This window comes from Sus scrofa, chromosome 17 (assembly GCF_054392235.1).
Source record: "Sus scrofa isolate SSC_HxYL_T2T_F1_AM1 chromosome 17, Sscrofa_HxYL_maternal_Yorkshire_Landrace_v2.0, whole genome shotgun sequence".
Classification (NCBI taxonomy): domain Eukaryota; kingdom Metazoa; phylum Chordata; class Mammalia; order Artiodactyla; family Suidae; genus Sus; species Sus scrofa.
The window spans coordinates 63,225,052-63,252,501 of NC_139399.1; the positions used below are offsets into that span (position 1 = coordinate 63,225,052).

The following is a 27,450-nucleotide window of genomic DNA, read 5'->3' on the forward strand; positions in this document are numbered from 1 at the left end:
AGAAAAATAAAATCTAAAAAAGGGAGCTCAGGCATTAACCTTCCTTGCTAGGTAGGAAGGATGACACTGAACTATTTCACAACCTTTGAATCCACACTCTTCCGTCACGCTGTGCGCACCTAGGATGTGCCTTCTGCCTGCCGTGTCTCCCCTCTGTCTGATGGCGTTGACGGGGGAAGCTTTCTTTGGAGAGCATCACTAAACTCGCAACTGTTCATTCTTGCAGGTTACAGAGCTCAACAATGTGAAGAATGTAGCCCGGTTGCCAAAGAGCACCAAGAAACACGCCGTAGGGATTTATTTCAATGACGATACCTCCAAGACCTTTGCTTGTGACTCAGGTTTGTTGGCGGCCGGGGAGCTTTGGCTTTTTGCTTTTGAGCGGGTGCTGGGCCTGTGCACTAATCTTTGGACGTTCCCGTAGATCTTGAGGCTGATGAATGGTGCAAAGTGCTCCAGATGGAGTGTGTAGGAACACGAATCAATGACATCAGCCTCGGAGAACCCGACTTACTGGCTACTGGGGTGGAGAGAGAACAGAGTGGTATGTAAAGAAAATTCTCTCCTTTGCTCTCTTTTCAAAGTGTTTTTGTCCCCACATGATGAGCATCGGACATCTTCATCCTGTACAATTTTGGAAGGTATAAAAAGGTATAAAGGCAGAAATAAAAATAGCCTTTTATTTCACTTAAAACCTGTGTTAGCATTTCAGTGTGTTTCTTTTCTTAACATGTTTTCAATGCGTAATATGAATGTATCTACATTAATAATTCTAGCTAGAAATCATGGAGACTCTGCTACACGTGTGTCAGTTTCTGTGCAAGATACATTAAGTCATTTAATTTCCCCAGCAGCACTATAAGTACTGTTACTTCCCCATTTTACAGATGAGGAAATTGAAGCTTAAAAGAGCAAATACCTAGTGTTCCAATACCTTGTGTTTGAGTCCAGACTATACTCTTCAGCCTGTATTTATAGCATACAGATTTTACAGTGCATTTTTTTGTCTTACTTTTTTCACTTAAAAATTTTTATTGAACGCTTTCCCCTGTTTTTAATAGAATCCAAACTTCATGAATGTTTCATCAAGTTTAAACCCACCTAAATCTGGGATTTTTTTTTTTTAACGGAAACACTTGAGCCAACTGTTTGAGCCTGGGAATACACCACTATAAATAATGATGACCAAAATATTCATGAACACTTCAAGAGCCATCAATATTGGTTTGCAGTATGTGCTTGGAGGCGAGGAATCGTTTCTTTGTCTCCAAACAACCGAGCCTTGTGGTGGGATAGATTGGATCTCAGAGTTCTGCTCTAGCTCTTGTGTTGCTCTGTGAGGATACAGCACAATGGAAGAGGCTGTGGGTCCCCTGGCTTCTTAGGAACATGGCCAAGGTGGACTTGGACTGACCCTTTCCATGAAGTCCCATTGCAGTTGTTAGTAAAAAAAAAAAGTCCCTCCCTCCCGATTGGAACTATGTCTTCATGACACATGTACAGTCTGCACCTATGCCACGTCCACCTTGTCTGCCCTAATCCGTCTCCAGGGAAGTGTTATTGATGAAGTTTTAGGAGTGCCCGCTAAGGCAGAGGCGTCTCCTATAGACTTGGATACTGAGCTGCAGAGAAGTTGCCAGGGTCGTTCAGTCGAGCCCCAGGCTCCTCCCTTGATAGTTCATTCAATCAGGCTGCTCCCGGGGCCGAAAGGCACCCCTGTAGGGCTTCACAGACAAGTGCACATGGAATCGAACATAAAGAGGAAAACATGCCAGGTTTTGATGCTTTTTTTAGAGTGCCCAGATCAGCGCTTATTTTTCACATTTTGTGTTTGTGAAGCTATATTCGGACTGAATTCAAGAATTGGCTGTGCCTGGGAGTTAGTTCCCTTTCTGGTACCACATTTCTATGCCTCAGTTTCCTCTCCTGTCAAATAAGAATAAGAAAACTTCTGGAATACAACTGCTAGGGGTTATAATGGAACTCAGCTCTGTCTGAAGGCACTTTGCAAGATTAATTGTATGACTTCAATGAACTGTCACTAAAGCAATCATTTGTAGCCCTTTGCTCTTCTTTTTTAGAACTTCAAAGCAAAAAAAAAAAAAAGGTTACTAGTCTCACATTTTGCTTATGATGATAGTCTTTCTTACATGTTCCAGAAATCCAGAAATCTCTATGGGGAAATTTGCTCCACAGAGTATACTTTTAAAGTAATGGATACTAGAAAGCAGCAAATATTTGGTTCTTGAGAGTTTGAAATAATTCAGTCTGATAAACAGATGCATGAGTATATCCATGGGCACAATTTAGACACTCCTATTTACTAAACTTAACTAAAACCTATGAGAATTCGAATGACTTCCTTACTACAAAACAATTAATTTGGAATAGAGTTGACATTGTTAGTGCCACACTGTTTTCTCCGATGTAGGTAATCTACCATGATGACAGTTAGATGAAAATGAGTTTGCTATAGTAATAATGTGTTTCTTCATATTTCATGTAAAATTTTGATTCTAGAGTTTCCCAAATTAATGAATTTTCTATAAACGGAGCAGAAATACCATGGCTGTATCTGTGGGGATGAAAATTTGGTTGCAGTAATAAGTCAGATAGCTTATTCAGAATAATCTTGGTTAAATTTTAACAGTCATCCAAATAAGCAAATGAATATTTCTTTCCAGAATTTGTTAAAGAGAGGTCGCTGTTAAAACTAGTTGAGATATATCCACTGGAATTTTTCCAAACTGTTGGTCAATTAAGTGCATTGTATTGGTTTTATTTAAATAATTTGGGATAGAGTTGTATTCCTGTAGTTAAAATGAAAATTATAAATTGGTTAGTATAACTTTAATGTCATTAAACTATGCAGTGATTATTTTGCACCTGCATCTTTTGTGAACAAAAGTGTGGGTGTGATTAATACAGATTTGGCAGGGAAAAAAAAAATTGTTTTTAAGGGTTTCATTGCTTTAGTCTTTTACTGGCATGCACATTTTTATTATGCAAATTTCGAAATGCTGACATTGACCTTGGCTCATGTAAATAGCGTTGCACGCATGCCGACAACCAGACTGTATTGTTATTATGTTATTTGATATGGTTTTCATTAAAAAAAATCATTTTCTCAAACTGTTCATTTATGAGAAAGGTTTATCTTCCTGACTATGCAACCAAAGCCTAGAAATAGGAGCTTGAATTATTTTGAAATGCCTCTTTGTTCCTACAATGTCTTTGATGTTTTATTCCTGGGGATTTTAGACTAACCTTTTGTTTTTCTCCCAGAGAGATTCAATGTGTATTTGATGCCATCCCCTAACTTAGATGTACATGGCGAATGTGCCTTGCAGATTACATATGAGCACATCTGTCTTTGGGACGTCCAGAATCCCAGAGTCAAACTCATCTCTTGGCCGCTAAGCGCCCTGCGGCGGTATGGACGAGATGCTGCTTGGTTCACTTTTGAGGCAGGGAGGTGAGTTTCAGGACTGTTTTCCTACATTTTTTCCCCCAGGTTCATGTCACGCGAGGTCTGGGTTTACCTGTGCGATTCGCCATGAAGCACACTTCAGGGAGTGCCTGGAGCTCTGACTGTACAACGCTGGGTGTGTTGTCAATGCTCTCGTGTATCCAGCATGGCTTTTTCTTTCCCAGGGTGGGGGATGCTAGCATTTCATGAGTGTGATATGAATTGTCATTACACGGTTTGAGGCTGTACCACAAATAAGTCGAACTAGGTACAAGTGCTAAAAACGTGCTCTTTATGGGATCATGCTGAACAGAAGCCAACTTCTTGGTTTTTGGAAAACTTCCGTATTGATTTTTTATTTTTTTTTTTTTGTCTTTTTAGGGCTGCACCTGCGGCATATGGAGGTTCCCAGTCTAGGGGTCGAATTGGAACTGTAGCTGCTGGTCTATACCACAGCCACAACAACACCAGATCTGAGCCAAGTCTGTGACCTACATCACAGCTCATGGCAATGCCGGATCCTTAACCCACTGAGCGAGGCCAGGGATTGAACCCACGTCCTCATGGGTACTAGTCAGATTTGTTCCCACTGAGCCGTGATGGGAACTCCATAATATCGATAGAGATGTTTTTTCACTGAACAGACTATGGTAGATTATCAAAAGGAGAGGCCAGTGATATTTTTCAAGTTACAGTTTATTGAATTCCATCTACTTATCTCACAGTGTAATGACCGACATGAATATTGGAAGAGGGTAATTCTACAGCTTGCTTATTGCAATACCCAAGAAGCACTTTAGAGGCTTTTCTGTTCTCGAAATTAATTTTGGCGTGAAGATGGTGCCAGTAACATTGGGGTTAATCATTAGCTACAAAGAGCTTAGTCTAATTAGTATCTCATTTTTCACCTTTCCTCCCTCAGAATGTAGGCTTTTTTTGGAAACACTGCAGGTAAAAGTTTGTATTTTAGAATTTTAAATGCCTACATTTTAAGAACTACAGATTCTTCTGTAGATGGCCTGATGTAAAAGTTGAAAAAAAAAATCAACTTGTAACTTAAAAAACATTTTTTTTTGTTTTGCTTTGTAAAAGTAGAAAGTTCTTCCTGCCAAGAATATACTTGATATAATAAGGGTAATAACAGAAATATTAAAACACCGAAGACTCTACTTCAGGTGACTATATCACCATATGCTCCACTGAAATTAATCTGTTTACTCCGTTATAAACAAAGCCCAATTATGTAAAATTCACTTTTCAGACATATGACCAACTCAGTGCCCTTACATCTGTCATAGAAAGTGTTTAAATCATTCTCTCCCATACAGCTCTTCTCTGGTCTATTTAAATTCTAAGCACCTGGAAATTGAGAGGTTATAAACGCATCAGTGAATTTCCCAGCGACTCCAAGGTCCTCACATAGTGAATAAAACTTTAATGTTTAGAGCAGTGTCCTGCTTGTGTCAGAATTTCTTACTTATTATCCTTATGGGAAAATCTCTATAGAAAATGAAAAATTTGGAAGGATGGAGATATTTCCTTGTTTGGGTCTCAGAAATTATTTATGTGTTAATTGTAACCAGTAAAATCTGGGTATGAAGAATGTTTTATAGCAGAAAATTAGATTTTAATATTGACTGTATTCCGCCTATCTTTCCCTGCTCTCATTTCATATTGATGTGCAGGAGAATTCGTCATTAATCAGGATGTTTGGGGCCGCTTTGGGGCAGCGTTTATTCCAATATTCCTGAGGTTGATTTGTTCTTTGATTCACTCTCTATTGCAGGAAATAGGAATAGGAACATAGTATGTGTAGCTTTTTAGTAAACCTTTGTAATATCTCCTGGTGACGCGGAACCTTTTTGGGAATTATCTCAATCTTCCATGTTTTAAAGCGACTCCTAGCTTGCAAAGGTTTCACTTATTCCTGTTGAAATCTAGTAGAGCTGCTACGGATCCAGGAGATTATTTTTAAAGCCTTGATATTTCTCCAAAGTATGATAGGAAACCATAAAGATTTTTAAGCAGGTTTGTGTGTGTGTGTGTGTGTGTGTGTGTGTGTGTGTGTTGTGTAACCATGTTCATATTTTTTCAGTAATAGGGTAGCGCTGGCAGTTTTGGATGTGGGGAGATATGGAAGCAGCAGAGGTAAAAGAAAGAGTGGACGAAAAGCATGGGTATATTGGAGACATAAATTTTAGAAATATTCCAATGGGCTTTGACCAAAAGCCATCAAGTGCTGACTGGGAAAACAGAAGGGTTTCAGTCCGTGGCTTTGGTCTCTTTATGGTCTGATCTTTAGGGTATTTGGTTGGAAATCCAGCAGCTGGATTCCCGGAACACCCACCATCCGTAGCACTCAGTGTCGTGCCTCAGATATTGTAGGGATTTCGAATATCGATTTTGAATAGCGCTCCTCTTCAGTGGTCCTCGCTTTGTGGGGCTGGTGCACGCTCGAGATGGAATGAATGATCAGAAGGAAAAGTATCTCGGGAATGTAGTCTTAGAATCTTACTCATTTCTCAAGTAGCATGACGGGTGGTGCAAGGGGCACTGGTTTGGGAGCCAGAGAGACCCTGTGATCTGATCTGTCTTCTTTATTAGACCTTGGACACAGTGTTTCACTTGCCTTGTAAGTTTATCTAAGTAATAACTTCCTCCAGGCGTGGTTGTTGGTAAAAGCAACAATGCACATAAATGACCTGGGAGGGGCTGTTCTCCTCTCTTAATTAGTATCTTTGAGGTTTTATTATAATTACTTGTGGAGCAGGACTGGGTTTTGCAGGATCCACCCAGTGTTAAATGCAAGGTAAACTAACTATTTTATATTTTGCCCGAAACTCAAATATAAAGATGAATTTTTATAGGCACCATCAAGACGCTCAGGATAATAAGCGCATTCGTGTTCCCCCAAGTGTGACGCTTTCATATCTGCCTTGCTTTATTAGTGAAGATAATTTTTTCCTTGGTTATTTTTGGGTGTGTTCAAAACAAGGCAGTTTCACATTATCTAAGATAATTTTCTCCCTGGCTCACATCGATAGATGAACAGGAGTTAAGTCTTTTCAGGCACGTAGTTTTCACGTATCCAACATGTTTCTGCAAAGATTTCACAACATTCCCCTTTGAAAAACAGGGACTCTCCCCAGAGGCCTTGGGTGGACTTCTGCTGACTTTCAGCCTCTGTTAGAGTTGGGGCCGAGTGACATTCCTATGGAATGGCCCTATTTCCCTGCACCAGGATTGACGCTGTGGCACGTGCAATAAACTGGGAGTTGGAGGAAGTGAAATGAAATGATGGTTCGATCACATACGGACTGTGGAATCCCCGAGCGAATGACCTCACTCTCTGAGCTTCCTTTGGCCACCTGGAAAATGGGTATAATATATTGTCTCTCGTAAGATGGCCGTGAAGATTCACTAAAGGTGCATATACAACCAGGTGGCTGAATGCCTGACACATGGCAGGCAGTCGTGTCCACCCAGACTCACAAAAGCAGAAGAGGACTTCGCTGGCTTTCAGAACCCACCGTCCAGGGGAGCAGGGTTGCCTTCAGGTTTGGGTTGATTCAGACTCCAAAAGATGAGCCCAGGCTTCACCGGTCAGACCTGTTCCTTCTAGATGGCTTCACTCTGGCTCCACCTGGGGCTTCCGGGAGCCTTGAGAGTGTCTCACACTCTCAGCCAATAGAAGAGAGAGAGGTTCCTCCTGTATGTTGACCATTTTACGTTCGCTATGGACCAGGCCCTGCGGAGTCTATGGAAAGCACTTATGGAACAAATAGAAGGGGGTGGTTCCTCCAAAGCAGGAGGGGGGTCCTGGCATCATCAGGAGGCATGTGCGCTTTCTTTAGAAAACCAAACAAAAGGTGTCCCCTGCAGTCTGTAATAAATGCTTAAAACGAATGGGGTGAGACAGCTCTTTGACCCTAATGAGCAAGCTCACTGATGATGCTACCGAGCTGCAGGACAGTGGTTCTCAGCCAGGGGCGATTCTGCTCCCGAGGGACATTGGGCAGTGTCTGGAGACATTTGGGGTTGTCACAACATATGCTGTGACAGAACAATCCCCCACGACAAAGCATGATCAGATCTCGTTATCCAGGTGAAAACCTCTGCTCTTGTGGGCACATCAACCATCGAAAATAATGGCTAACATTTATTGAGAGCTTACTACACAAAAGTCACTGTACTAAGCATTTTACAACCATTATCTCACTGAAGCTGTTTGTCGGTCGCATAAACTAGGGAATATTATTATCTTCATCTAAAGGCATGAGACCTGTAAGTGGTGGATTCTAGCGGGCACACAAGTTTCCTTCCAAACCCATAGATTTCTAAGAAGGCTGTGTATCACCATTCTACTAGGTGAGTCTAGTCTTTTTTTTTTTTTTTTTTTTTTTAAATGGCCACACTTGCGGCATATGGAGGTTCCCAGGCTAGGGGTTGAATTGGAGCTGCAGCTGCTGGCCTACACCACAGCCACAACCAAGTGGGATCCAAGCCGCATCTGCAGCTTATACCATAGCTCGCAGCAACGATCTTTATTTAACCCACTGAGGGAAGCCAGGGATTGAACCTGCATCCTCATGGATACTAGTCAGGCTTGTTATTGCTGAGCCACGATGGGAACTCCCAAGCCTAATTTTTAATTAACTTTTCAGAGCTAAGGAGGAGAAGGCGTGCTGCATAACCAGTGCTTCCTAAAACGATTTTGGATGTGCATTCACCGATGCCTTGTCTTAATTTACTTTAGTTTGGGGGCCTCCTCGCCTACATGGCATTTCTCCCCCTCTTCCCCAATATGGGCAAACCTGACTATGCAACTTTTTTTTTTTTTGCTTGAGGAAATCCAGAATTGAAATGTTATGGTCCAGGTCTCTTGCCCTTCTTAATCAGTGGAAATTGATAAGCAGCCAGACAGGAAAATTTAGGCAAGGCTTTATTGAAGCCCCTGCCACAGCAGAGGGGGAAGTGAAAACAAACAACAGGTTCCCCTGCTTGCTGGCTGGGTGGGGAGTGGGGTGGGCGGCAAGCTGGTCCCTTCTACAGGGCAAGGGGAGGGGGAGGTTCAAGGTCAGAGGGGGGCTGGCTTAGGGGGGTTGCCCACCCCTTTGGTGGTGCTGTGTGCAGAGGGCAAGAGTAGTACCCTGCATCTACTCCTGGCTCTTCAGGAGTGGCAGTGGGGTTTTTACTTTTTTCCGTATCTTCTTGCCCATAATTTCCTGCTGCCATGTCCACAGTTATTTTTTGGTCCTTTGTAATTTCTTTGTATTTTGTTGCTGGAAGAGATGTTGTCTAGGTGTGAGCATTGCAGCCACTACAGGAGAGCATCTCAGGTCCTAGGTCCCAGCCTATCCCACAAATATAAGTCTTTAATAACATGCAGTTGCATAATTACGTGCCACTCATTGTCCTTGGAGATAAAGATCAATTAGCTTATGGGGGGAGCAGAAGACATATTGCTTATTTTGAGTTTTTTCCTAGTTTTTGTTTCTTTCCACTTCAAAGCCCTTAAACTTCAGTGAAGCACATCAGATTGGCAGGGGCGCTAACGTTTTATGGGAAGATCCAGTTGACATTGAAGTTCTAACTGTGGCAGCATCCCCCATGGACCTAATCTTGAAGCATTATTGTTTGAAGCAAGGTGGCAGGTGTCCAGTAAGCTGCCCTGTGAGTTTCACCACTGGCTGCTGAGTTCACCTGCTTCAGTGTCAGGCTCTGCCTCACCTCCTGATGGATTTAAATGAATACCCTGGGTTTAGCACCTGCAGGAGTGACATTTGGCAGAACGTGGAGAATAAGTACCACACATGAGCGCCTCTCTTTACCAGCCGGAGAATGTCTCTCCTGCGCTTCTGACATCGTTTTAAGAGAAACTTTTGGATGTGCCAAGCGTCTGTGAAAATTGACACTGCAGATACAGATTCTCTTCCTTCGATGGAGCGCACAGATTGGCGCACGCATTTTTTTTTTTGGATGTAAAGGCATCAGAACAGTCTTGGAAATGAAGTCGTCTGCGTCTAGGTTAGATCACTCTAAAAACATGTCTAATGGGTGAAATGACTTTTCACTGGAGAGGAAGTGTGTATTCTCCTCTAATTGATGGGTTTACACGTCAAAGGACCATTACGCTGAAGTCAGTCGCTGGATAGTCTCCACGTGCCTTCTTGATTCTAAGCTACTTCATAATCCCTCGTTTCTAAATGTTTTATAGAGCATATACTCATTAAAGGAATGAGAACAAATTAACACACAAAATGCACTCCGCTCTCCCTACTGTGTTGAACTGAGAAATCTGAATACAGATGTGCTGGATCTCCCCACAGCTTGGCTCAGAAGAAATGGAATGCTCTCCTTTTGAAAGAAAACAGAAACTGCCGTTGTGCCACTCACATGGGCATTCCTCCTTCATTAGCATTTATCTAAAAGCAATTTTAAGGTAACACGCATTATAAAATACTCCATGAGCGGAGGTGTGTGTCCAATCCGAGAGTCCCCTTTCTCCTCCCCAGAGGAAGCTTTTTAACCATCGTCTTAAAAGATCCTTCATTATTGCCTGTTCTTGGCCAGACACCAGGCTAGGTGTGGGGGTGTGAACACAGACAAGCCAAGGCCATCATAAGAGCTTGGCTCGGTACCCTCTACCTCTGAGCTTCTGTGGGCTTTGCACGTGAAATCCCTTAAGGAAAGGATGCCTTTCTTGTGACCTTTGGATAAAGAAATTAGACAAGTGTCAACGCCTCCTGCCTTGCAGCCACGTTTTTAGAAAACTCTTAATGGGTATGTCTTATTTCATTCCCCCCCCCCAGCTTTGTTGCGTTATAAATGGCATCTAACATTTAAGTTTAAGGTGTGCAAGGTGATGATTTGATACATGGGTTTATTGCACAATGCTTACCACAATAAGGTTAGTTAATACCTCCATCATCTCACATAATCGCCCTTTTGGGGGGTGAGAACATTTAAAATCTCCTCTCTTAGTAACTTTCAGGTATAGAATGCAGTATTTTTACTTGTAGTCCCCATGCTCTACGTTAGATTCCCTAGAACTTTTTCATCTTCTAACTGGAAGTCTGTATCCTTAGACCAGCATCTCCCCTTTTCTCTCACCCCAACCCCTGGTAACCACCTTTCTGCTGCCCGTTTCTGTGAGGTTAGCTTTTTTAGATTCCACTTATCAGTGAGTGAGGTCAGGCAGTGTTTGTCTTTCTTTACCTGTGACCTGTTTCACCGAGCCTGATGCCCTCAAGTCCCATCCACGTTGTCACAAGTGGCAGGGGGCGTCTTCTTTTTTACATTCTAATAATATTCTATCGTGTAGATGTAGACACACCCTCCCCACATTTTCTTTATCCATTCGTCCAGCACTGGACTCTAAGGTTGTCTCCATGGTGAATGATGCTACAGCGAACGGGGATGCAGATATCTCTTTGAGATAAGGATTTCATTTCCTTTTGGTGTATGCCCAGAAGTAGAATTGCTGGACCATCTGGCAGTTCCGCTTTGAATTTTTCCAAGACCCTCCATACGCCGTTTTTCAGTGGCTGCACCAGCCGACATCCCCACCAACACCACGCACGGAGTTTCCTTTCTCTACATCCTTGCCATCACTCGTTGGCGTTTACCGTTTTCATCGTAGCCACCCTCACAAGCATGAGGTGATATTTCATCGTGGTTTTGATTTCCCTGCTGGCTAGTGGCTTTGGGCATCTTTTCCTATACATGTTGGCAGTGCGACCATTTCGTTAGAGGTGATGGCCCACTAGGGTATGGGACCGCTTTATATGTGACGGTACCTCCGAACCCTAGGAAAGGACTAGTCCAAATGAATGAGACCTTCTTTCATCACATATTCTCTGCGTGCACCCTAAGAGGTTGGGGTGGTTCTAAGCACTGCGGATGCAGCAGTAAATAAAACATACCTTGTTCTCTCTTTCTTTTTTTTTCTTTTTTTCTTTTTGGGGCTGCACCCACGGCATATGGAGGTTCCCAGGCTAGGGATTGAATCAGAGCTACAGCTGCCAGCCTATGCCACAGCCACGCCAGATCCTTAACCCCCTGAGGGAGGCCAGGGATTGAACCTGCAACCTCATGGTTCCTAGTCGGATTTGTTTCCGCTGCTCCACACGGGAACTCCATACCTTGTTCTCTTGTTCTGAGACTTACTCTCTAGAGGAGAGGGGAATACAAGCGATAACATACATTTAAAAAAGTAAAAGAGATGTTAGAATGTCTAAGTCCTACAGTGAAAAATAAAGATGTTTGAAAGAAAGTGCTGAAGGAAAAGTGCCTTTTTTTTCCTTTTCTTTTCTTTTTTTTTTTTTTTTTTTTTTTTTTTTGGAGAGGTGCAGTTTTAGGTAAGGTGAGCAGAGCTGGCTTTGCCGAGGCAGTGATGAGTGAGGGAGTGAGGCCTGGAAGAGGGGGAGAGTGAGCCTGTAGGAATCTGGAGGAAGAGCATCCCCGCCAGACGTAGGAAGACGGGAGACGTTGCTGAAGGGGAAGCACACCTGGAGTGCGTAAGGCAGAGGCCAGAGCCGAATAACTGAGAGGCAAACAGTGGATAATAGCGGTGGAGATGCAGTGGGGTCCGGCCATGTGGGGTTTGAAGGCTGCTGGAAAGAATCAGCTTCTGATCTTACACAGGAGCCCCTGGGGGCTCTGTAGAGTTGAACCACTACAAAGTTTGAAGCAACAGTCCCCAAGACCCTTCTCACTTCTGACACCAGTTGAAAGTTCATTGGTCCCCACACCAGCTCTGGTTTCATAATTTGCTAGAAGGACTCCCCGGATTCACTGAACACCGTGACACTCCTGGTTTATTGCAGAGAAGGATACAGAGGAACATTAGCCAAGAGAGGAAGCGCGTGGCATGGGGACCAGAGAAGTAGGTGACCTGGAGCTTCTGTTACCCTTTCCCTTTGGGACTAGGATGGCGTGACTTGTTACCTTCCTCGTCTCAGTGTGTGATAGTATGCACCGAGTACTGCCAGCCAGGGACGCGCCCTGAGCCATGGCCTTCAGAGGTTTTGCTGGGGCTTGTCACATGCATGATGATTGATTGATTCACTGGCGGCCACGTAGATGAGCTCAGTTACCTGGTCCACGGATACCACGCCACCCAAGCCACACTCTAAGTCCTGCTGCTACTCTTAGCCTAGCCAAGAACCCCAGGCAAACCAAGATGGCCTCCCAGGAGCCCAGGGCAAAGGCCAGATGTTTCCTTAACCTGCTGAACCATGAGGATAACTCCCATGTCTGTTGCAGTCCATGGCAGAGCTACTGGCTTCGGATATGGATTTGATGGTTCCATTTACAACACTTTTGTTTAAGAATTGATTAAAAATATTAAATAGGTGACACAGAGGTTTGACAAACAAATGGCCAATGTCCACAGGGCTGTCTCCTGCTCAGAAGCCTGGGAGGCACACTCTGGGGGGGCCCTCATGTCCCCCATGGATTCTGTGTCTCACCCTCTTGGTCACAGCAGAGGCTGGGCAGACAGTCTCAGCTGACAGCCAAGATCGGCCTGGTCTGCAGCCAAAACACCACACATGCACGTGCACACACACGCGCACACAGATACACGGCACCTACAGAGTTACCTCCACCCCCCAACCCCCATCTCCAGTTGAGATCATCCAGGCAGCGATGCCCGTGATTGGAACAGGTAGGACAGGGCTTCCTCTTCACCCCAACCTGAGTGCGGTCTGCAGGGAGCCACCCTCCCCGCTGGACCCAGACGCTGCCTGGGTGTGCAACCTCCTGACCATGTAAGCCCCCGTCACGTGCTCCCTCATGCCCTTGGTTTAGGTCTACTTCAGAGATTCTCAACCAGGGGCATTTTGCCACAGTGGCAACTCCCTGTCGAGAAATCTGGTTGACAGTTACTATTCACTATATTTATTTTCCTAGTGGTGACACAGGCCTAGGGCCGTTACGTAACGCGTACGAGTCGCAAAAGCTGGGAAGGGGCAATCCTCGCCAGGCGGTCTGGAGCCAAGTCTGTACCTTTGCCAAGCCTCCGGTGTGTTACGGCTTTTATTAGTGTGTATGTAGTAAGCCTCTATTAATGCTGCCTGAAGACAAATTTATTGTGCACGTGAGTGGATGAATGTACTTTCTGAGTTCTCAGGTTTCTTATGGATTCTCCACCGATTGCGTAGTCCGTGGTTAGGAGTGGCAGGCATATCATTAAGGCAAAGTATTTGTTAAGAAATTCAAAACTAGGGGTTCCCATCGTGGCTCAGGGGTTAACAAATCTGACTAGGAACCATGAGGTTGCAGGTTCAATCCCCGGCCTCGCCTAGTGGGTTAAGGATCCGGTGTTGCTGTGTGCTGTGGTGTAGGTCGCAGACGCGGCTCAGATCCCACATTGCTGTGGCTGTGGTGTAGGCCGGCGGAACCTCTATATGCTGCAGGTACGGCCCTAAAAAGACAAAAAGATGAAAAAAAAAGAGGAGTTCCCGTCTTGGCGCAGTGGTTAACGAATCTGACTAGGAACCATGAGGTTGCCGGTTCGATCCCTGGCCTTGCTCAGTGGATTAACAATCCGGTGTTGCCGTGAGCTGTGGTGTAGGTCGCAGACGCAGCTCGGATCCCGCGTTGCTGTGGCTCTGGCCTAGGCCGGCGGCTACAGCTCCGATTGGACCCCTAGCCTGGGAACCTCCATATGCTGTGGAAGCGGCCCTAGAAAAGGCAAAAAGACAAAAAGACAAAAAAAAAAAAAAAAAAGAAAGAAAAAAAGAAAAAAAGAAATTCAAAACTAGAAGTACATCTATATGGTCACAGTGTTTTTATGTTTGAATTCTTATCTTCACACAAGACACAGGAGAGGCCCAGCTTCAACTCAGTATTTTACTTTCTCTGGGTTTCCATCCACGGGTTTCTATTAGTGTAAGGCCATCAGGAAAGAGTCCCGAGGCACTGGGGACGGCTTTGGATGCTGTCTGTCTGCAGAGTCCAAGGTGAAGGTCAGTTGGTAAAGAGAAGGAAAGGCATGGGGACCGTTAAGAGTCGAGCCTTGAGTGTTTGCACGTCTGCGCTGGAGGAACCGTTAGAACATGTTTGCTCTGCGTTGTGTTCTCTCCGGAGAGACGGAGCAGACCTCGCATTAGTTTACATAAGACCATTATCTCTTCGATATGCTTTTCTCTTTGCTTCCTTCCCTTTCCCTTTTTTTCCTTTTTCGTTTTCTTTTCCCATTTCTTCTTACTTGCCGTGGGAAGGTGGCCCATTGTGTTGTTTAGCCCACGGCCTCTAGGAACGTTTTTAATGGCTTGTAAAGCTGCTTATGAGACAGTACCAAACAAACCTCTTGGGTTGGGGTGGTGGTGAATGAGATAAAAGAGCTCGTGGGTAGAGGTTAGAAGAGGCCGTTTGGAAGAGCATCTGAGGTCAATTTTTGTTCATTATCCACACTTTCTGGGTCATGCTGTCCCACTGAAGGGCATATGCCTTTCAACAGTATGGGTGAAAGTCCCAACAATGCAAAGGCCTAATTGCTGTTCTAGTTAAAGCTCTTTAGTGCATTTTTGTTGCTTTAATGCAAACTGGTAGCTTCCCGGCTAGATCTGGTCAAGAAAGGCACTTTGGGCCCCATAACTTAAAAAATGGAAGAAGTTGCCAACATTAAAAATTCAGGTTATTTACTTTTCTAAACACTTTTAAATTATAGTTGATTTACCGTGTTGTGCCAGTTTCTGCTGTACAGCAAAGTGACCCAGTCATACACAGTCATACATATATATCCATTCCCTTTCTCTTTTTTTTGTCTTTTTTTTTTTTTTTTTTTTGTCATTTTGCCCTTTCTAGGGCCACAACCGCAGCATATGGAGGTTCCCAGGCTAGGCGTCCAATCGGAGCTGTAGCCACTGGCCTACACCAGAGCCACAGCAACGCGGGATCTGAGCCTCATCTGCGACCTACACCATAGTTCACGGCAACGCCGGATCTTCAACCCACTGAGCAAGGCCAGGGATCGAACCGGCAACCTCATGGTTCCTAGTCGAATTCGTTAACCACTGAGCCACGACGGGAACTCCCCCATTCCCTTTCTTATGTTATCATCTGTCATGGTCTATCCCAAGACACTGGATATAGTTCCCTGTGCTGTACAGTAGAACCTCATTGCTTATCCATTCTGAATGTAATAGTTTGTATCTACTAACCCCAGACTCCCCCTCCATCCCACTCCCTCTCCCCTCCTCCTTGGCCACCACAAGCCTATTTTCTGTGATTGTGCATCTTTTTCTGTTATGTAGATAGGTTCATTTGTGCCCTATTTTATATGCCACATATGAGTGGTATCAATATGATATTTGCTTTTCTATTTCTGACCTACTTCACTTAGTATCATAATCTCTAGTTGCAAAAAAAAAAAAAATCAAGTTATTTTATATCAAAGTCAGGATGTCTGGTTTCTCTTAAATAATCAGAGGTGTGGCTACACTGGGCTCACATTTCCTCATGTGAATGCCTGACCAGTCCTGACTGGTGGCTCTTGTCCATTTGCTGCACTCCCTCTGGGTGACTCTGTAGTGTTGTAGGAGGTCCGAGCCTCTTTATCCGATCATGTTCTTTGTATGAAAAGCCCCAATGGCATTTAAGGTTGTGACTCTCTATCCTTTCTGCAGGTGTGTGTGTGTGTGATTATGTTTCAGGTCCTTAGGTAGAGGCAAGGGAAGTCCATATACTTTTGATTTCTTTTTTTTGATCACAATAATTATTTAGATTTTCAAATGTCATCAAAGGATGGTTGTGGATTCACTATTTTAATCAAAAGCAGATATTGGGTACAAGAGTGATTTTCAAAGAGTGGGTCTCACCAGTTGGGTCATAGTATAAATTAAGCACTTCACCACTGGTATTGCAAAATAGAATAGAATATTATCCGTGGGATACACCGATAATAGACAAACGATAGCTAGATGATACATAGATTGACAGGTATACTGGGTCACAGTCTAATCTGTGTTAGTGTGGGTCGCAGTGAGAAAAACTTTGAAGGTCGCTAGACGGTCAAATGTGAGAAACACAGTTGCAGGGTTTGCCATGAATGAGTCATCCTCCAAGTGTTTGTGTGAGTCACAGGTGCCTTCATCCTTTCCGGAACCAAGGTTGGCATCTATGTAAGTAAATAAACAATGACCTCTGCCTTAAAGGAAACAAAAGGCTGCTTCTTCCTCTTAAAGAATTGATTGAGGTTACTTCCTTCTCTTAACAAATCATATTTTCATATTTGATGGGGAAAAAAAAAAGAGTTGTGAAAAACATAAGACCTTGCGGAATTAGGTACCAAGTGATAGAGTCTAATTTGTATGGGGTATCAAATGCAGAAGGCATAGCACCGAGGGCTGAAGTATTTTAGGAAGACTCAGGAATGGAAACGGGACTCGAGTAAAAATGCTTTGAATTTTATTTTCAGTTCGTCATTGGATTAGAGCAACTTAATCATTAAACTCACAAGATCAGCCCCATAAACTAGTTCTTTATATTAGCTTGTTGTAAACGCCTTCTAGTTCTCCTTTTTCTTCCTCTTCCATAGTCCACGTTAGTGAAATTCAAGCTAAGCAGGTTTTGACCAATTAACATGCACTAAGCTATATATACTGTAAACTGCCATATGGCCATGCTGTTGGGCCAACTGTGGAAAATTGGATAAGGATAAATCTTCCTTTTTTTTTTTTTTAACCGTATTCATTGCATAGAGTGGAATAGAGAGCATAACTGTAGGTTGGGTTGAGAGTTAGTTTGGTTTCCAGGCTGTGTTAAAAAGTTCTTTAGCTGTGGGCTTCTAGATGTGAGCCAAACCCAGGCATTAGGGCCAGTATTCAGTTTTCCAGCAAGAGAAAATTGAGGTGGAAGGAGTGGAATTGTGTCTTAGAATAATTAAGTAATAGTCCTAGTTGTAAATAATTAATAATGAAATATTGTTTTAAACATGCAAAAACAACCTCTGAGTTTACTGTTGATATACGTACATATCAAAATTGAAACTGTATAGCAGAGGGAACTCTACCCAGGCTTCTGTGATGGTCTGTCTGGGAAAAGAATCTGAAAAGGAACGGACGTGTGTGTACGCGTGTAACTGAATCACTTTGTTGTACAGCAGAAATCATCACCACACTGTAAATCAACTACCTTCAATAAAACTTTGAAAAATAAATTTAAGAAAACAAAATCAGAACTTTCAAAATTACCCATTATGGTATGATTTTGTCCAAGGTCTTTAAAAATGTTTAGAGTAATTCAGTATATTTGCTAATTATATATGCCCACTATGTGTATATCTGTACACAATACACACACACACACACAGAGCAGTAAAATACATTTATTTGGCTCTTGCCTAACTATGTATACCAACCCTCCCTTTTAATGACATTCATTTCTGTTTTTTAACAGTCTGAGGTGAAAGTGTGCCCCCTCTTAATCTTTCACATTAAGTGCAAAACCTGTATCCCTTTCCTTGAGTAACTTCTCTTTATGTCCTGCACATTCATTCTGCGCAGCGATGGTCATTAAAAAAAATTCTTAGCTGCCTTTGGCTCACCTCCCTGAGTGAAAGCCGGAGTAACATTTGATCTGTGGTTTTGGAAATGAAATCATTCCTCAAGACGTGGTCTGTGAGGAAAGTTAGCACAGAATCCGAGACTCACAGACTCCTTTTTTGGCCTCTGAGCTGCGGGGCACAGATTCTGCTGCGTCTCTGATTCATGGACGGTCCTGGGCAGCTGCACTCAATCTTCTCCAAGAGTGGTGTGGGGGGCAGGGGGGGTTTACGGAGGCTCGAGAAACAGCTTTTTTCTTTTTTTTTTTTTTTGTCTTTTTGTCTTTTTGTTGTTGTTGTTATTATTTCTTGGGCCGCTCCTGTGGCATATGGAGATTCCCAGGCTGGGGGTCGAATCAGAGCTGCAGCCGCCGGCCTACGCCAGAGCCACAGCAACTCGGGATCCGAGCCGCGTCTGCAACCTACACCACAGCTCACGGCAACGCCGGATCGTTAACCCACTGAGCAAGGGCAGGGACCGAACCCGCAACCTCATGGTTCCTAGTCAGATTCGTTAACCACTGCGCCACGACGGGAACTCCGAGAAACAGCTTTTTTCTTAAGCTTCATGGCCAAGACCGCTGGGCACCATGTTGGCTTAGAGTGTTGGGTTCCCCACCCATGTGCATAACCACCCACGGGACATTCTGCTTCTCGTTAATGTTGTTCAGTGCATGCGAACAAGAATCCCAATCTGCTATGAAATGAAGGAACCCAGTCCCAGGGAGTCTTCCAGGCCCTCGGTGCGCTGAACTCCTAGGAGCTGATGTTCAGAGGCTGTCTTTATTTTCACAGGATGTGTGAGACTGGTGAAGGGCTGTTTATCTTTCAAACGCGAGACGGGGAGGCCATCTACCAGAAGGTCCACTCTGCTGCCTTGGCCATAGCTGAGCAGCACGAGCGCTTGCTGCAGAGCGTGAAAAATTCAATGGTACGTTTGGAATTTCTTGCTTATGACCCAGTGTTTGCCGCTGGAGAATGCGGTCTTGGAATCTGTGTGCTGAAAATGTGGTCCGTGTTTTGGGGGGCAGAGGGCTTACTCCTAGATGCAGCACTGCATTACTTGGATTAAATGCCATCCTTGGAAAGCTGGATGTGGCCAAATGGTAACACTGTGGCCGCACGCCCCTCATCATTCATTTCCCCACTTTTGTGCCTCAGTTGTTGCATGTACGTGTCTTAATCAGTGTGAGCACCTTGACTGGGTGATGTATAAAAAATAGACATTTATTAATTTCTCCCCGGGAGTCCAAGGTCAACAACCAAAAAACCCAGTAATGCGTTGGGGGACAAAGAAAACCTATCCGTAAGACTCCATCCTGCCCCCAGCGCATCCTCTAGGGGATAAACCTTCACAGTCATCAATGTAGAAAGACACCACAAGCACAAAGATGCACGAGCAACACAAACGCTGTCTCAGAAAACCTCCTCTGTTCAGTGCACGGTGCCAAGGACTGTGCACTCTACAGAGAATTATGGTTCCTGAGTCTTCTTTTAAGAACAATAAATTTACAAAATCTGAAATGGCATGCAAGAGTTGAATAATGCAAATCGTGCATTATGGCTGCAAATACACACATAGAGATTCGTATCTGGAAAGAAATCTGCAAACCCAAAAGGAGCTGGGTTGGCATGGTAAGGTTAGGGCTAATTTGAAAATATGATTTAACCAAGTAGGGAGGTTGGATTTAAAGAAGGGGAAAAGCATGCCAGTCGTATAATCTATTCCCCAAACAGCCCCAGGTGGCTCCCAAATGACCTGTGCGTGCAGTGCTCTGGGATTTTGGAGTGCTGCACGCAAGGGTCAGCAAAACCTTCAGTAAAGGGTGAGATGGAAAATGTTTTAGGCTCTGAGGACTGAGATGGCCTCTGTTGCAACTCCTTAGCTCTGCTGTTGTGGAGCAAAAGTTACATAGGTAATGTGGAATCAAGTGGATACGGCTGTGTTTGAAAAGAAACTATATTAATGGATACTGAAATTCAAATTTCATGTAATTTTTATGTATCATGAAATATTCTCCTGATTTTCCTGTAACCATTTAAAAATATTCTTTCTGAACTGATAGAGTCTTGCTATCCATTTCTCCACATGCTTCCTGATTCTGAATATTGCAGTAGAGATAGGCAAATTCATAAATGGACAGATGGATGGATAGATAGATAGATAGATAGATAGATAAAAAGAAAGATAGATTAGATCGAGAGTTGAATTCAAGAATTCCCACCGTGGCTCAGCAGAAACAAACCTGACTAGTATCCATGAGGACACGGGTTCAATCCCCGGCCTTGCTCAGTGGGTTAAGGATCCAGCATTGCCGTGAGCTGTGGTGTAGGTTGCAGACGCGGTTTGGATCTGGCGTTGCTGTGGTTACAGCTCTGATTTGACTCCTAGCCTGGAAACTTCCATATGCTGCGAGTGCAGCCCTAAAAAGACAAAAAAAAAAAAAAAAAAGTAGCATTCAAGACATTCAAGACATTTTGAACTTAAAGGCCAACTTGTCATTGCATTCAAGTTGTGAAGTCACACACACATTCCATTAGATGCCTTTAAAGTCTGAAGAAGTTGTGTTCCCCCCCCTCCAAGATTACCGCTTTGTAAAGCCATCAATTAGCATAAATTGTTATGTACTTGGAAGGCAGGTTCGACACACACGCTTTTCCATTTACAACCTCCTCATTATTTCCACTAAAAATTAATCAGGAATATGAGTAATTCCTTCAGATCATCCCTTGGCAAATGTAACTGGAATATAATGTTGTTTGCTTTTAATTTACTGTATGCTTAACAAGCTCTGCAAAATGAATGTGATTTTTAAAGTAAAAACATCCTGTTTTAGATGGAAATGAGTAAGCTTCAAAACCGGATCTGAATCTCCAAGGCAGTTAAAGTGGGGATTGTGAAATGCTTACAAATCAACATCCTTGAATCAGTCTTGGATTAGAGGAGAAAAGAGATACTGGGCTACAATGAAATGCGGGAAGGTGACCCAACTGGCCTTAAGTTTTCTGGTCACTGAGGGTGGAGCCACACAGAGTAGCTCTGTTCTCAACTAGGAGTTGTCTTTATGTAACTCCCGGCTTCCCTGAGATGCTCAAGGCTGTAAGTAGAGAAAGATGGTGAAGCTAACCTCATTATTAGGAATCCCTAACCTGCTCTTCGCTGCCACTGCTGTAAAGCTCTCAAGACAGCCTCTTCACTGGGGCACCCATGACAGTTTGCAATTGCAGCCTTGGGTGCGTTGGTTTGGATCTGACTTATGACCCTGAAGCCCAGAAGTCATAAAGAAGAGACTTGTGGGTCAGATAATAATAATAATTTTTTTGGTTATCATTATTGCTATTAGTGTGGTAGGCTAGAACACATCTTCAGCCATGGAACCTGTAGACATTACCTTAGATGGAAAAAGGGGCTTCGCAGATGGGGTTACGGGAAAGTCTTGAGATGGGATATTATGCTGGATGGGCCAGGTGGACCCAGTGTCATCACAGGGTCCTTGTAAGAAGGCAGCAGGAGGCGTCAGAGCCAGACGGAAAGTGATCTGACAATAGAAATAGAGGGACAGAGATTTGAAAAGTCTGCCCTGATGATTTTGAAGGTAGAAGGAGATGCGTCCCAAAGGATGTAGAAACTGGACAAATACAAGGAAATGGATTCTCCCCTGGGGCCTCCAAGAGGAACCAGCCTGGCAGACACCTTGACTTGAACCCAGTGAATCTGATTTTAGACTCTGACCTCCAGAGCCACAGGAGAATAACTTTGTGTTGTTTCAAGCCCCCAAGTTGTGGTAATTTGTTACGATAACCACAGGTAACTCGGGTAGTCAAGCTGTATCATGTCTTTACTCTGTAACAGAATATTGTAAGGGCTTTGTGTGTCCTTTCCAACCCGCACAGTGACCTTTGGATTAAGGCCCAGCTCCCCCAGCGTGGAAGTAGTGGGGCTCAAATTTGGAGCAGGTGTGCTGGGATAACCCCCCTCTTGAGGCTTTATCGCAGAATCCAGCCCCCAGACGTGTTTTGTCTGCCCTGCGTGAGATCAGCTCACTGCCGTTCTAAAAATTCGTGGCTCGTGGCTGACGTTGAAAAGTTAAGAGGTTTCACGTAAAATTCAGATTCCTGTATCTTGAAAAGTGCCCTGTGTGGCAACCATCAGAAACGCTTGGTGGCATCTCCCTTCTTCAGGTAGAATAGGGATCTTCATTTCTCCACAGTCTCCACCACTCTCTATTGTCACTCAGCAGGTGGCCCTTCTCTGGGCATTTGCTACCCATGCTGTGACCAATTGCTATCCTGCCTGTGTTACCACCTGTATCAGTTTTCTCTTGCTGGGTAACAAAGTGCCACACACTCTGCACCGTAAAACAATACACATTGATTATCTCATAGTTGTTGCGGGTCGGGAGTGTTTGAGTGGCTTTCTGGAACCCCCAGCTTCAGGTTCTCCCGAGGCTGAGATGCTCCAGTCTGATCTGAAGGTTAGTCTGGGGAAGGACCCACTCTCCAGGTCACGGTGGTTATTGGTGGAATCTAGTTCCTTGGGGCTGTAGTTCCAAGGACCTCAGTTTCTTGTTCGCTATTAGGTGGAGGCCACCCTTAGCCCCAGAGGGCTCCCTTGCTTGGTTCCTTGCCACCGATGGGCCTTCTCCACCCAGCCACTTGCTTTATCAAAGCCAGCACAAAAGCCTGCCCTTGTAGAATGGGGGCCACAGTCCTGGGCACCCTAGCCATGACCGTGACATCCCGTCACCCTGTCATGGGCTTTTGATTGGAAGTAAGTCACAGCCAGGGGAGGGGACCACAAGGGTGTGCACCTCTGCAGGGGACACCGTGGGTGCCACTTTGGTATCTGTCCCCACACATTGCAAACTTCTGGAATCGTGTTTATTTAGTGCTTTGATTTTCCTTGAGGTTTCACCCAAGAGAAAGCGTGACGTATGTTTCCAGCCCGAGGGGGTTTGGCTAATATAACCATTGACTTATGATTTATGTGCCAGGCTCTTCATAACAACAGCCGCTCATCAAGCCACGTGACTTGCTCCTTCTCAAATCCTCACGGTAGCTCTATGAGCTAGATTCATGCATTTGTTCTCATGCATTTGTTCATTCAGAAAGGTTTATTGAGGACTTAATATGCTCTGTTACGTGATCGAGGATATAGCGCTAATGGGCAGGAGAAACCCGCTCCCTTGGGTCTTATAATTCAAGGGAGTGTTATTCATGACCCTTGACCTGGAAGGAGTCACTGCCCAGCTCTTATAGATTAAAAAAAAAAAAATCGATGCTGACGGTGGCTAAGTCCCTTGAGCCCTGGTGCTCATCGCTGTTGGAGCCCAGAAGGCAGGCTCCTCTCATCTGGCTCCTAAACCTCGGCCCCTGCCCACAAGACTTTACTCCCGAGAAGGGTTTTAAAGGCTTTGTGTTTCTCTTACATCCTCCCTGAGCACTGCCAGTGTTTTCAAATGGTCCTGAACATCAGAGCACCTTTCACAAATACATACCAACTTGGAGTATATCTAAAAAAGAAACAGACCTGGCGTTCCCATCATGGCTCAGCGGTTAGCAAACCCGACTAGCATCCATGAGGACATGGGTTCAATCCCTGGCCTCGCTCAGTGGGTTCAGGATTCGGCGTTGCTGTGAGCTGTGGTGTAGGTCGCAGACGTGGCTTGGATCCCGTGTTGCTGTGGCTGTGGTGTAGGCAGCTATGTAGCCCTGATTGGACCCCTAGCCTGGGAACCTCCTTATGCCTCGAGTCCAGCCCTAAAAAGACAAAAAGACCAAAAACTAACAAACACACAACTGCTTTTCACAAGAAATCCCATAGCTTTTGGTAACACTCTCACGTCTCCTCATTCTTCCTCCACCTCCTGACTTTTTTTTTTTCTTCTGTCTTTCATTTTAGGCCGCCCTGAGGCGTATGAGCTCCCAGGCCAGGGATCAGATCTGAGCCACAGTCGAGACCTAAGCCACAGCTGTGACAATGATGGATCCTTAACACACTGTGCCGGGCTGGGGATCGAACTTGTGTCCCAGCTCTTCCAAGATGCCCCAGATCCCATTGAGCCACAGCGGGAACTCCCCCGCCTCCTCACTTTTTCAATTCCGTGTGCTATTTATTATTCATTCTAAAGAGGACATACAAGAGGGCCAGCGGACCTGAGGAATGAGGAAGGGCCGAGTGTTGGATGAGCTGGGACGGCAGGAACTGGTCTGCTTGCAAGCTGCCAGCGGCCTCTCTGGAGGAGCTGCAGGGAAACTCCGCTGGGACTGTTTGGGACTCCCTGAGCCACAAGCTATTTTTGCCACCTTGGAGATCAGTGTGTATGACAGAGTCTAATTTTGGAACAAGGAGTGGCAGTGTGGGATGTGCCTCATTCCACAGCCGGGGCCTGTCATTTTTAGACGTTCTTTCCAGGCTAGAGTGACAAAGTGGAGAATGACAGCAATTTCACAGGCTCCCCCGGGGGCTCCACCCGGGGCGACATTGGGGCCCCAGGGTGACGTCTAGTCTCCCTCAGCCTCTGCAGCCCTGATTCTGCACCCAGGTTTGAGAGTGGAACCTGAGCTGTTTCTGTGTCCCCTTCTCTTGTTTGTTTAATTGAGAGATTTACTTCCAGATTTGGTTTCGCTAATAAAATTTGTTAATGCATGTGTCAAGTTCAAGTGGAACGCTTCTACAATTCTGGAAATCAAAGTAATTTATATTCACCCTAATTTAAAAAGCAATTGTTTCCACTTTTTTTTTTTTTATGTAGAGGGCATTAAAGAAAGCACAGAATCAATTTCACTACTACTCAGACACTTAAAAAGACCCTTGCCTGCTGGGATTTGATGTGTATAAACACTCTTCTCACCACCTGGTCCCCATTCCTCCACCCACAGAGCAATCAGTTTTTACCTCTACTGATTGGGCTAAGCTACATTTTTTTTTTTTTTTAAGTGTATTACTTAAAGCAGTCACCGCCTTTTTTTTTTTTTTTTTTTCGTTCCTGAAAAAAAATATAAACCCCTTTTATATCCTGGCATACTAATTGTAATTCAACAATCTTTTATTGAAACACCTATCTACTGCTTGCAAAGTAGATCTTGGAGAGAACTTAATGTGTAAAAAAAAAAAATCTTTTGTCTTTTTGAAGGAGCTTGAAATTCCGGTAAGAAGTTATGATTTAAACCCCTCCAAACATGCAACAGTATCATGAGTCTTGTATTTCAGCTTAATGTGGTCTCTTTGGAGGGCAGTTTGTCCCTGTTGATCAAAACTGAATGCATACCTGCCTTTACTCAACAACAACTTCTAGGGGTTTAAAAACACACGAGCAGGAGCAACGATGATGTGGACGCATGCTCGTGGAGTGAGTCACTCCTTTTTTCTTACATTCTGCTGTTCGACACATATTTTCTGAGTCCCTCTGTCCATGAAGTGCTGGGGAGATGACTGAAGAAGATGAAGTTCCCATTTAGGGGGAGCTTGTGTGTTGTGATAGAAAAAACTAGAAACAGTGTCAGTGTCCACCCAAAGGGAATAATTTGATACCTTGTGCTGTAAAAGGAATGAAACGATTCCGCTAAATAGGGTCACCCTCAGTAGTATCAAAGGTGTGTGAGGCGCATGAATGAGGCAGAGGCAGGGCAGGGGGCAGAGTCCCACACACACACTCACTCACGCGCACACACACACACACACACACACACACACACATGCTTTGTAAACTCAGAAGGTGAACATCCAGCAGGATCCAAATATTCCAGGTAGTCCTGGGGGGCAGGACTGTGGTTTGAGGGTTCTGGGAGGGGGCTTTAATATTTCACTGTCTGTCTGTCTCTTCCGTCCATGTTTCTGAAAAACCATGGCTATGTAATTGTATTTATAGGAACAGAAACAGTAGTTGAGCTTGCAGCATAGGGCAAACAATGGATACATGGGTGAGGAAGAGGAAGAGGACGTGCCTTCCACTGGAAGGCATAAAAAACACATAAGAAATAATGGCTCAGTGGGTTCAGAACCTGACTAGTATCCATGAGGATGTGGGTTCAATCCCTGGCCTTGCTCAGTGGGTTAAGGATCAGTGTTGCCACTAGCTGCAGTGTAGGTTGCAAATAGATGTGGCTTACATCTGGCGTGGCTGTGGCTGTGGTTTAGGCCAGCAGCTGTAGCTCCGATTCAGTCCCTAGCCTGGGACCTTCCCTATGCTGTGGGTGGAGCCATACAAAAGAAAAAAGAAAGAAAGAAAGAATGGTTTTTAAAAGCTTGGTAGGGAAGTTTTCAGGTGCTGTAAATGGGGTGGGGTCATCTTTGCAGAGAAGGTTGTGACTGAGCAGAGTTTTCGGATGAACAGGAGTTAGCTACGTGCTACAGCTGCAGCTGCTGGTGATGACAGTGACTCTGACAGTCATTGAAAACCTACTATGTGCTAGGTACTCTGCCGAGCATCATACATGTATTAACTTTAATCTTCAATGTGAGTCCACTGACATGGGCGCTGCCACCCCATTTTTATAATTAAGGAGTTTGAGGTGTGGACACACAGCTAGAAATGATGGAGCCAAGATTCAGATCCAGGTGTTGCTGCCTCCAGTGTCCACAGTGCTGTACTTCCTCGGCTAAAATTAAATTAATGAAATCAGAAGTCATAATAAACACTCTTGGCGAATTCATTAGAAATTAAAAGAGGCTAAGTGTTGTTAAGCTATGTTTACTCATAGAGAATTAAGACAGGCTAAACCCTTTAGGCAGAATAGATGCAGATAGAACTCAGGCTTCCACCTTAAATTTGCTCTGACTTTTGTTTCTGTATATTTGGGGAGGGGAATGTCATGTTCTGAGTCTCTTAAAAAACCTAATTCAGTGGTATCTTGTAATGGTCCTTTCAGTTGACTTGTAATGGTCCTTTTCAGTTGACTACTTTATACCATTTCTCTCCAGAGCTATAAGGTCTTGTCACCTTGCCGTGGTCATAATTTAGCTGATGGCTGTGCCTCTCAGGAAAAGGAGACAAACCAGATGTTGCTCTCAGGTTATAGCTTTGTTTATAAATTCTGACACTCATCTTAATGTTTAATACGGTGGCTCCCTACGTAGGCAATAAACTGAGTACACGATGATGGCAAGACCGCAGGTCATGGTATGAGTTTAAGATGTTCACATGTGAGCAGAGGGTGCAACGGGTTGACCAGATGGGCTTGATAAGCAACACAGTTTTGCCAGTATCGATCATGGCAAAGAGGAGAGAGGAATGGGGACAGGGACTGAGAGATGAATTGTGTCAATTCAATGCCACTTGAAATCGATTTTGAGATGTTAGGGAATAAGTGATTTATCCATCTCCACCAAGAAGTGGCAAACATTTTCTGAAAAGGGCCAGTTGCCAAGGATTTTAGGCTTTTAGGAGCCACATATGGCTGCTGCTGCTTCTGTTTTTCTTCCTTCCCT

The 27,450-nt window shown here is 44.3% G+C and overlaps 1 protein-coding gene across 2 annotated transcripts in view; it reads left to right on the forward strand.

Annotated features, from left to right (window-relative positions):
• The window catches only part of DOK5 (docking protein 5), a 152,046-nt gene that overhangs the window by 98,363 nt on the left and 26,233 nt on the right, over positions 1-27,450 (forward strand). Inside the window, exons 3-6 of one of the 2 annotated variants that reach the window (XM_085002635.1) lie at positions 227-341; positions 425-544; positions 3,351-3,475; positions 18,816-18,951. In XM_085002635.1, the coding sequence (XP_084858761.1) occupies positions 485-544; positions 3,351-3,475; positions 18,816-18,951 (321 nt within the window). In that variant the 5' untranslated portion in view covers positions 227-341; positions 425-484. Of the gene's footprint in view, positions 1-226; positions 342-424; positions 545-3,285; positions 3,476-18,815; positions 18,952-27,450 lie in introns of both variants that reach the window. The other variant, NM_001123107.1, reaches the window with a different exon arrangement.